The sequence below is a fragment of the Aspergillus brasiliensis genome (genome assembly GCF_001889945.1).
Source record: "Aspergillus brasiliensis CBS 101740 unplaced genomic scaffold ASPBRscaffold_21, whole genome shotgun sequence".
In the NCBI taxonomy this organism is placed as follows: Eukaryota; Fungi; Ascomycota; class Eurotiomycetes; order Eurotiales; family Aspergillaceae; genus Aspergillus; species Aspergillus brasiliensis.
The window spans coordinates 302029-313356 of NW_027137462.1; the positions used below are offsets into that span (position 1 = coordinate 302029).

Below are 11328 nucleotides of genomic sequence, written 5' to 3' on the forward strand. Positions count from 1 at the left end.
AGAAGCAGAATTCAATGGAATGAGCTCCTTCGTCTGCTCAAGGACGCGGTCGCAGTGGCGGGACAAGATAGCGGTTCTTTGGAGTATTCGGCTTTCAAGAACCGTCGGCGCATCTGGCGTCAGTGCGAGCGGATTGTGAAAGAGACTGAGTCGCAGCAGTCGCTCAGTCGTTGAAGGGCCACTTCACTTCAATATCTAAGAGCTCATGGATGGATAGTAGACCGATCAAGGTGGACAGTTCCCAGCGTTTCTCATTCCTTGAAATTCCATATACGATGCATACTTTCGATGATGCATTGAACTCTCTTACTCAAAGGCCATGAAGACTCGCAAGCAGCCATTCTCCAATAGTAAACGAGCAAAGTAGCTCCTCCATTTCATTGTCCATAGACCTGGTATACTCGGTATTCTCTTCGATTGAGGGCTGCATTAACATAAGGCATTCCCAGAACACGTTCGCTTCATCTTTCCTCAAAGCATTGATCACAATACTCAGCCCCCGTTGTGTGGAGACTATATATCAATCCAGGACCCCTGGGACCATAGCCATATTTAGTACAAATCTTGATGAGCCCCATAGCTGTGACCGACCACTAGAAGAATTCTCCCCAAGTCAATTGGTCTTCACCCTGGTAAAAATAAAACCCCACCCCTGCACGCCGAAACCCGTAGTCCAAGCCTAGGAGGAAACCCCAACACAAACAGCATACCCAACCCACAGATTCGTGCAGTCAGATCCAATAGCCGGGTTCCACTGGTACAACTGGGCAAAGGTAAGATCATATCTCGACTCAATAGCGGCACATGAGTCTCCGCTCGCAACGGTATAATATGCATCGCAATTAGATGCGATGCCAGTTTGCACCGGGCCGTCTGGCCCAGTAGCCGTGGCTGTGCTTTGAGTACTCTTCACGCAATACGCATAACCTAGCCAGAGATTCGTGCATCCGGAGCCGACTATGGTTAGTTATTGTGTAAGCCGGCTTAAACTTATGTAAGTAACTCGGGGACGGGGGCAGCGCTTACTACTTGGGTTCCAAGAGTAGAACTCGCCAAAGGTGATGCCAAACTGGGCTTCAATTGATGTGCATGTATCTCCGGATTCTACCGTATAGAATTCTTGACAGTCGGCGGTAATGCCGGTCTGGGTAGGTGCTGCGACCGACGAGGTTGTCGTTGGTGAACCGGTGGAGGTAGAACCAACACCCACACAGATGGCACGGATATCGTAATATCCTAGACCCTTGAACAGTGCTGAATTACAGTCAGAGCCCATCCAGGTGTTCCATGCCAGTAGCGGCGTAGCTGTCAGGCTGAAGCCGGTCTCGATGTCGTCGCAGCTGTAGCCTGAAGGCCAGAGTCAGTATTGGCCAAGGAAACGGGACACATGCCGTCAGCACAAAGCGATAACTCACCACTGCTATTCTGATATCCAATAACTTCGGTAAAGCAGTTGCAGGTCGATATGGTCCCGGGTTCAGTGGCATTGGTGGGTAGACAGTAACTAGTGTCGTCGGTGTCCGCTGTGCCCAGATTTAGTATTCACTTTTTGGGCCCTGCCCTATGTCTGGCTACCAGATTCAACTCACGAGTGGCATTAGTTCGGTAAACGCAATAGCTGTTTCCAGACTGAAATACGCAATTAGTCGCGGGAAGACTAGGATTCCAAGCAAGGAGTTCATCTGTGGTAACGCCCTCGGCAGCTGCTATGTAGGAGCAGTCGTTCAGGCCATTTGTGTCGTCGTAGTTTCGATATGTCGTGCAATCAGCTACAGTGCCAGATGCCGTTGGAAGCAGTGAGGAGGTCGCGACGTATCCCGGGTGACTGCTAGCCGTGGGAATTGCGGTGTTGACCGAGGGGAAGGTAGCACTTGTGATCACGATGAACGGCGTCGTGACTGGATAACCAGAGTACGTAGTCAGGGTCCCCACCGGTGCTACACAATAAGCCTCACCAAGCTCCAGGTTTGTGCAATTTGCGTCGATTTCAGGGTTCAGAAAGTAGAAATCAGAGAGCGCAAGTGAGAATCGGACAGAAACAAGTGCGCAATTATCGCCTTCCAGAACCTAATCACCCTTGTTACTATGTAGTACCTGCGAGGCAGTGCCACGGATCGGCCATTGACAGGAATTTATAAAGCGTACCGTATACCATTGACTGCAATCCTTGTTGGTTCCAGTCATCGCATTTGTCGGCGCAGGTACGGCAGTCGTGGCGCCGCCCGTGTATCCGGTCGAACCGTTCGTTGGTGAGGCTGTGAAGTTTAGATAACCACCTGGTGGGCTGAAGGAACGATTAACTGCTTGGAAGATGACCATCTAGGAAGGAAGGGTGGACAGGACTACCTCACGCAGACCACATATCCGACATAATTTGGGCTGTTCTGACAGAGCGAGTTGAAGTTGGGATTCCATGAGAGGAACTGAGGGACAGTGACTCCAGTGATACTTCCAGCAACGCTATCACATGTGTCCGACGCTTGCCAAATGTATGTATCGCATTGTGGCGGTATGCAAAGGGTGGAGTTGACTGCGGCCGCAAAGTTCTGACAGTACAAATCTATACCATTGGCATATAGGAGATTATAGGTCGAAACGTTGAGCGAAAGAGCCACAGAGTTGCAGTCATCTGTGCTCTGTACTGTATAAGAGCCAGTGCATGTTGCTGGCGGAGTTGAGGTCGCTGTCGCTGTCGCGGAGTCACTAGAGTTGATAGCATATGGCGTGGGAGACGTGGTGGTATAACTGCCGGTAGCGCTGCAACTGGACACTAGTATACTGAAGTCGCTCGCGAGGTCAGCATCATAACCCAGCGGATTACTCAGCTGCAGAGCCCGGTCCCCAAGCCAGCAATCTGAACAAGCTTGGGTAGTGTTGAGGTACGGCTGAGTAGACCACGCGAGGATTTGCGGGTCGCAGTATTCACCAGTGCGTCTAAGGATTCAGCTGTGATAGATCAGGGAGAAGTTGGCTGATATGACCACTAACCTGTCAGTTCTGCATGAAAGGTTATACGTATACAGGTAATTGTCAACGATGAATGTCGCTGGTGCCATCCTAATAAGTAAATGTGTTTCGAGTCTAGGGCTCGCATGAGAATTTTCAATCTACCTGGATATGCGATATTGTCATATACAATGATATCGGTGGCGGCCGTGCAAGCACCTTTGATAGTATTTCTGGCGGCTTCCAGGGAAGAATAGCAAGAATCAACGCAAAGCTCAGTGATCTGATCCGTATCCAGAACTTTTCCACTGCGTCAAATGTCAACCGTGAGGATTATTTGAGCATGAATTTGCTTACCTTGCCGAAATCGGACGTAGAAAAGGGGGACATGTAACATTCGTCTCTAATGCACCTCGACACGCAGTGCTAAGACCAGGATAATCCATGAATGACGCTGCTCCTGAAAGCTGCTGTCCCCATGAAAGCCTCAAAGGAAGCATCCAGAGCAACACGCAAAAAGTCCTGGGTTGGAAAGTAGCCATTGCGGAAGTTGATCTATTGCCGATACGGCTACAACTGACTTGTTGGAGATATTTTGGATGGCTTCTGATCCTATGTGAGTTTCGCTAATGTTGGATAGTGGGGGACTCTGTCCACATATACTCCAGGTACTTACGTGTAATCGTCACGACTCAGGCTAATAGCAGAGCCGAGATTGGCGGGCTAGGGTTAATGCAAGTGTGCCTATGCTCAGAAATCTTAGTCTTCTCGTCGTGCATGCATTGGGACTGGTTTGAAGCGGGACATGGCCGGGTGTTGAAGTAATCTCGCGCTAAGTTGGAGATCGGCAGTCAGACTGGTGTTGCATTCCTTATCTGACATGCATATTCATTGAGTGCTTCAAGTGGGGTTGCGTTGATCTCGAACTCATGACCTGCCTGTAAGCCCCTCTCGGCCAGGATCGTGTCCTGTCACTGACAAATAATCGGCAAACGCGGTCTCGTGGATTGATGCTGGCTCAAGGTATTTGTCAATGAGATTAATGTAGATCTGCAGGGTGGCGAGCGGGGATGGCGAGGGGAGATGGGTTCCTGGAGGAGATAAGCAGCATAGTGATGGCTTCATGCAAGGATGCAGACAAGCTATCTGCAGCCCCCATACCACCTTGTGACCCTCAGTCTGGATCAGGTGTACAGCCTTCCTACGATTACTTTCCAGAGGCTGAAACTTGGCCAAGATCTGGTCCTAGTTCTTGTCCAGGATGTCATCTGAGCAGGTTGATTCAAGCCATAATTGATGTTGATCGACACGGACATACCGCGATAGGCAGGAATCACTGTCAAGGAATTCCCTTCCCGCCGACCCGGTCAGTCATCTGCCTGTTCGTGTCAGATACAGCCTCGGGCCCTCCCGATTCATCGCTGACAGGGTCGGGCATGAGCAGGGCTTTCGAATCGCCAGCCCACCGGGGAGGGGACATGTATATACTAACCATGTAATCCAGGATATGAAGTTGAGAGCTAGTGTCAAATATTGCCTTGTCCATACTTGTGATCACTCTCCCATACAGTCTCAAAGAGCCATCCCTGTAAAGCTCAGCTGGCCATGACGGATAACAACCGTCCTAGGAAGATCTCGCCTAGAAGCCTGATATGGACTCTCTTTCCAATTCTATTTCTGATCTCGGCCTATTCTTGGACAGGTCGATCCAAACCTCCACAGATCAGGGTAACCAGTCGGTCTGAGAACCTCTTTGAAGAAAAAACCAATCTTGCAGGAAACATCACGTTGAGACCGCGAGACACCTATCAATGTGGCCCAGGAAATCCATGTAGCAACGGCGCATGCTGTGGGGGAAGTGGTTATTGCGGATATGGCCCGACGTACTGCGGCGACGGATGTGTGTCGAACTGTGATGCAAAGGCCGAGTGCGGCCAGTATGCAGACACCCCGGGTAAGGGGTGTCCTCTCAATGTCTGCTGCAGTCAGTACGGATTTGTAAGTGGCCCAGGGCACCAATGAAGTGATAAGAATCCGAATCTGAAGCTGATATACCCTTCCAGTGTGGCACAACAGAGGAATTCTGTGGGGGTATGTAACGCCTGCTGGGGATGCTTACACAGGTAGAGTTTGTTAATTTGCAACAGACAATTGCCAGAGTAACTGCGTTCTGAACCCCCAACCTCCACTCGGTGGCGCTCCTGTTGGTATCCGTCAGAACAAGATGATCGGATACTATGAATCGTGGTCTGCTCGCAAGGCATGCCACAAGGTGGCCCCAACCGATTTACCACTAGACGCATTGACGCAGTAAGTATGCCCCATTTCCAACCGCAGAGGCGGGATTTCAACAATGACTGATTTTACCTCGTAGTGTGAATTTCGCCTTTGCGTACATCGAACCAAGCACATACCAAGTGGCGACAATGGACGAATCCACGCCTGCGACCTTGTTCCAGGACACTACAAATGTCAAATCCATAAAGCAGGATATCAAAGTCTTTGTTAGCATCGGTGGGTGGTAAGTGAAAAGTCTCCTTATGGATTGATCAGTCAGTTTCGAGTCCATCTAAGGTACATGATAGGACATTCTCGGACAATGGCACCTCAACGCAGCCTCTATTTGGTGAGATCGCAGCGGATGCTGCAAAACGACAAACCTTCGCCAATAATGTCGTGCATTTCATGAAGCAGTATGGTATGTAATAACGCAGAGGTGAAAAAATAAAGAAGAAGACAGTAGTGCCTCCCCCGTCCTAAAATATCCGGTCTAACCAACAGAACAGGGTTCGATGGCGTTGATATTGACTGGGAATATCCTGGTGCCCCCGATAGACGCGGCAATCCCGAGGATACAGATAACTATGTCCTCCTTCTCAAGACCATGCGGGAGGCATTTGACGCCAGCGGAAGCACTTATGGCCTTACCTTCACAGCACCATCCTCATATTGGTACCTGCGCTGGTTCGATCTACCGAACATGGTGAAATATGCAGACTGGATTAATCTCATGAGCTATGATCTTCATGGCGCATGGGATGCTACCAATCCAATTGGAAGCATCGTCCAGGCTCATACAAACTTGACTGAAATCAAATTAGCAGCTGACCTATTCTGGCGTGTCAATATCCCGCCATCCAAGGTCGTGATGGGATTTGGGTTCTATGGCCGGTCATTTACTCTCTCTGATCCTTCTTGTACTGATCCAGGCTGTCCCTTCAGTGGTGCATCAGAGCCAGGCCCGTGTTCTGACGCTGGGGGGATTCTGGCCTACTACGAAATCATGGCCGCACTGGACGGGTCGACAAGCTCGTCCAAACGAGCCACTATCAGCCCTACGCATGACAAAACAGCGGCAGTTAACTACTTTACATTTGATAAAAACCAGTGGGTCTCTTATGACGATGCGACGACGTTCAAACAGAAGGTCGACTGGGCTGACAGCGTTGGTCTCGGTGGAGGGATGATTTGGGCGTCAGACCTTGGTTTGCATGTCGAAGCTCTCGTGAAGATTCCATGTCGTTGACTGTATTGCTAGACACGGACAAGTACACAGCGCATGGAGCATTGACCGGCAAGACAATTCAGTCGAATCCATCTCTTCAAGCTGTCAACAAGGCCCTTTCAAATCCAGTGGCTGTCGTGGAGGACCTAGCGGGTTCGAATGGTCAGAACTGTTTTGTGTACAAGGGCAAGTGCGTTAATCTCAACGACAATAAGGCCATGTCCGATGCTTGTGGCCCGGGCAACACCGTCGTCGGGTGGGATGATGACGGCTGCGGCAAGAAGAGCTGTGTAAGTGCCTTACGCTAACTGAGGGTCTCACCATGACTGACAGAGGCTCCAACCAGCATTGTGGAAAGCCAGTGTGCTGCCCCACGAATAGCGCTCCAAAGTCCTGTATCTGGCGCGGTGACGACAATGGTGGTGGCGCCGGTAGCGACTGCAGTGCCCAGTGCCGGCCCGGTGAACTTAATATCAAAGGCATCCGGTCATCGTGGGGAGGCGGGTTCCTGAACGATGGTGACACTGATAAATGTGGTAGAGGATGGAAGGTGTTTTGTTGCCCCGATCCCGACTACGCAACCGTCACCAAAGGATGCTCTTATGCAAAATGGTACGTCTTCTTTCTGATGTTTGAGATACGAATCTAACGTGAATTGGACAACTTACAGCCGCTCCTCCTGCCCAACTGGCACATCGGAAGCTTTCAAAAAATACGATGATTGCTGGTTCGGCGGTCAGAGTTACTGTTGTCCCGACCCTGTCGAGCTGACAGGATGCCATTGGGAAGGCGGCACCGGCGGTGCAGACTGCGCCAATGCCAACTGCAATGCGACAGAAGTGGAGGTTGATAGAGCAACGTATGGAGACCAGTCCACAGCGTGTGATTGTACGTTCAGAACCTTGACCAAACCAATGAACCCTAAGCAGAGAACCTAGCTGGGAGAGACTTGGGTGACAAGCTAACTCGGACTTGGTGACAATAGGGAATCGACAAAAAGCCATGTGTTGTACTATCAAGACAGCGCCACCTAAGCCAGCCACCTGCAGTGCTGATCTATGCAAGACGTTTCCGGGCTACTGCTCCACTGACGATAATGATGAAGGTGCAAACGACTGGGCCAAACGGGACTTGGCACTCCTTAGAGGAAGCGACAAATCGCTGTCGCTCGAGAAACGCGGCAATGCCGAGACCTACTATCCAAAGCATATTAGGGGAGTCAGGGTCATAGCGTGGGCATATCCGGCCCTCCGTGCACTGTATAATGAGTATCCGGCACTCTACCAAATCCTGCGACGGTGGTTCCGTCTCATCCCAGGATACTGTGTTGCTCCCTCAATCAATTCGGGGACTTTTGCAAGAGAGAACCAAGTGCCGTCCTCGGACTTGGCAGACTTGGAAGCCGAGCATCCGATTGATCGACAACTCGCAGTGTATTTTCTCGACTCAACTGTTACTGGGGTCCTCCCGTCTGGGGATCAATCGTCACTGCCTACCATCGATCCCGAGCTTCTCAGACAGGTTTGGTTGGCGGATAATGAGGCACTGGGGAACGAAGCTCGGATCGGGGGTCCCAATGGAATTCAACCCAATACGCCAAATGATCGCTTCATGGAGGCATTCGGGTCGGACACCTACCCGTACCCCTTCATCGGCGTGGGCCGGGACATCAACGGGGCCAAGGGCCGCATTATGAAAGGCAGTGTGCCTTGCGCGTTGACTAGGATCGACACGATGGCGACAACCGCCGTTGAGAGCGACTCACAGGACGACGTTGATACACTCTTACAGTCGATTCGAGTAGTAAGTGGACGAGCCTTCTAAAAGCATCAATGTGTCCTCTCCATTCGAATACACTGCTCAGTGTTGACTCACTCTTCTTAGGCCTTTGCGGTGTTCGATTACCTCAACGATCCGGAGGTGTCGATTCGCTTCAATGCTGTGCGTCAGCAGATCTACCTCCAGGCTACTTATATAGAACGCGATGCCGGGATCCCTAACTTCGCCGCTTGGTGGGATCAGTGGCTGACCAACTATCTTGCTACGACTCAGGAACGGATCCGAAGCTGGGCTCGTGATGCGATCAATCGCGCCGCAGCGCCGTTTGTGCAGGCGCATAATGAGGAGGTTGATCTGTTTACCTATGCGCAAGTGATTGGTGCCTTGGAGGCGATGTTGGAGGAAGTTGATAATATTAGGTTTCCACCCGACACGTCCATGCGGAACCCTCAGCCATGAGAGACCCGTTAGAGTTGGATGCTGGGCGAAGGAGTACAAATTGCTTGAGGGCATCGGAAGTGAATACGGGTTCTATACAGCTCTTGACTGCAATCTGGATTAGAAGTCCGAAGGTGTTATTGATATGGTATTTAGTCACAATGGCGCGGGCTTGCAGAAAGAGGGCAAGTCTCAAAACAAGCAAAATCATCTCTGGAATATGTATACTGCTGCATATACTCGTAACGTTCGTAAAACCGGAAAAGCCGCAACTCCATCTTGGGGTTTATGGTTCATTAACACCATACAAGCGGGTAAGTCCACCCTGTGGGGTCTGTAGTGTGGACAGGGAGACAGAAGCTCGTATGCTGGACATCATCGAAGAAGGGTGCTCGACGCAAACAGTTATCGCCGTCTTCCATCGGCCGTGGTTCATTCAGCGATCTGATCGGGTTGCGTACCTGGAGCATGGACGATTAGTGGAGTTTGACACCACAGGCACATTGCTGGCGCGGGAGTCGTCACACTTTAGTGAGTCGTATGAAGCGATGCAGCAGAGCGTCGGTGAATATAGGTAGTGGTTGATATGCGAGATGTCACTTGGTTCTGATTATTGCCATCGGTGGTTCCATATACCGGTTTTTCAGATGTCTTTTGCTACTACAACACAGCGAGAGGGAAAAAAAAAAAAAAAAAAACCGCAAGCCCACAGAACACCGTGACGGGTAGATCTGCCTTACATCTACGGTGGAAGATCGAGCGAATTACAGTAGATGTGGAAAGTGGAGAGATGCATGGAATTTTCTGCACCGACAGTAGTAGTCTAGTAGTCCCTGCCGATCACAGCATATCAGGTTGATTGTACATATCGTCGTGCTCCTTCTCGCGACCCTCCAACCGCGACAACTGCAGCCGCTTACTGGCCGACCGCAAGACACCGTCACGCCCGTCCACCAACGGTCGCACCCACTGCTGGACCACCTCGGGATTCTTATCTTTGTCTTCTGCGGCCTGCACGGGAAACCAGGTATCGGCGAGGCCGGTCGGAAACCCGTTAATGTAGATATTCTCCCACTGTCCGCGAGGCACCAGGTAAGTCTCATGGAAGATGGCCAGGTGCGGATGGTCCTTGGCGATGCGCGACCACCAGCGCACGCCGTCCATGTGGACGTCGTCGTGGGCGAACTGATGCAGGGCGGCGTAGTCGCGGAGGTAGAAGACGGTCATGGTCTCGTTGCCCGCGGCACTGTCCGATTTGATCCAGTGCGAGGAGCCCAGCAGCCCGTATTTGACGGGGTTGGCCCGCATGCTCCGCATCATCTGCTCGGCACTGTGGCCCAGGGCTTTCATGCCTGGGGCGAGCATCCCCAGTGGATGGTGGCAGCGCGCCCCCAGATGGAAGACCACGATCGATTCTGATGCGGGTTCACTGCCAAATGACCCGTCCGGTCGGGGATACTGGGCGCTGCGTTTGGTCGGGATGGATCCGGCCAGGTAGCGGTTGGGAGTCAGGTGGCAGGCCATCAGTAGATGGTCGATGGTCCGGTAGAGGAGGATAGCAGCGGTTGGAAGTAGCGAGAGAGGGCCTAGTAGGAGGCATGCACACCCTTGCAATAGCCCGCCTAACAAGAGCCAGGAGGAGAGGGTGAGATTGTCCCGAATCATGGGTGAGATGGAGTCCGTGTGGTCGGGCAGGGGAGTCGGGCCATCGCTACGGTCGCGCGGGACGATTTTGGGTGGGAGCAGCGGTTTGAAGGTGGCCATGGTTTGAGTATAGGAGGGTTACTACCTGGGAGGTACCTGGATACCATGTGGCGCGGGGTGTGCATTTATAGGACGGCGAAGGGTGAGTTGGAAGACATCGGGCACTGCCCTCCTTCGCTGACCTGTTCCAACTGATGAAGCAGCGGTGGCTTTGACTATGGCCCCCGCAGGAGCTTGCGAAGGGACGAATGACAGGCGCCTCGGCCGTAAGCAATGCTCCAGGCGTAGTTAGTGGAGGTAAATAAATGAATGGATCCACCCGTTGAATCCTGGTGAGTTCTCGCATGATTTTTTCCGTATTCGCTGGCGGCCAAAGTAGTTTGGGTTCTCGTGTTTGGCGCGGCAGGCCACTCACAGCGGACGGGTGGATCAGGATGCTTCACTCCATACAAAACTCTGGATGAAGTAGGGGAATGATGAAACTTGAAGAACGGGATGACAATGGGATTAATGCGCAACTAGTTACACTGCAGGAAGAAGGAATGCCGAAAAAGGTCCGGGAATCCAGGCAGCCGGAATGCTGGTGGTACCGAAGCAAAGGTTCCTTCTGATCGCATCAAATCATGAAGAAAGCCCTATAAATCCATCGAGCTGCAATGTACAACCGCTATACTTTGATGTAACTTCCGTGGCTGTTGAAAAGCTCCAGTCCATCTCCTGGTGGATCCGGTGATGATCCCTTGAGGCTTATCTGTGAGGCATCCCTTTGGATGTTAAGCTGGGTGCTGGTTAGGTATTGAGTCGCGCTAGAAACACCGAGTAGCCCCCTGTTCCTGTTCGAACTTCTCCCAAATAAGCTAGTGGAGCCACTATGAGCAATTGTATGATATTCATCTTACACGAGTCAGAAGAACTCACTCCCAACCACCCATCAGTGTGTTTCGGATAAACATTTC

The 11328-nt window shown here is 51.5% G+C and overlaps 3 protein-coding genes across 3 annotated transcripts; 1 reads left to right on the plus strand and 2 right to left on the minus strand.

Moving 5' to 3' along the window:
* Positions 1 to 426: 426 nt before the first annotated feature.
* On the minus strand, positions 427 to 3488 carry ASPBRDRAFT_666024 (uncharacterized protein; the record flags this gene model as incomplete). Its single annotated transcript, XM_067628740.1, has 8 exons — positions 427 to 957; positions 1027 to 1347; positions 1416 to 1523; positions 1590 to 2067; positions 2146 to 2284; positions 2347 to 2641; positions 3112 to 3254; positions 3304 to 3488. 8 exons carry the CDS (start codon positions 3486 to 3488, stop codon positions 680 to 682), a joined length of 1947 nt encoding a protein of 648 aa, XP_067473659.1. The 3' UTR covers positions 427 to 679.
* Positions 3489 to 4598: 1110 nt separating this feature from the next.
* On the plus strand, positions 4599 to 8689 carry ASPBRDRAFT_59848 (uncharacterized protein; the record flags this gene model as incomplete). The annotated part of the gene is made up of 12 exons (XM_067628121.1): positions 4599 to 4674; positions 4740 to 4930; positions 5010 to 5037; positions 5094 to 5256; positions 5321 to 5467; positions 5532 to 5644; positions 5733 to 6431; positions 6485 to 6741; positions 6798 to 7063; positions 7122 to 7339; positions 7437 to 8254; positions 8336 to 8689. 12 exons carry the CDS (start codon positions 4599 to 4601, stop codon positions 8687 to 8689), a joined length of 3330 nt encoding a protein of 1109 aa, XP_067473660.1.
* Positions 8690 to 9399: 710 nt separating this feature from the next.
* On the minus strand, positions 9400 to 10694 carry fmaE (monooxygenase fmaE). The gene has a single exon (XM_067626231.1). The coding sequence runs from the start codon at positions 10430 to 10432 to the stop codon at positions 9509 to 9511; it is 924 nt and encodes a 307-aa protein (XP_067473661.1). The 5' UTR covers positions 10433 to 10694; the 3' UTR covers positions 9400 to 9508.
* Positions 10695 to 11328: the final 634 nt, after the last annotated feature.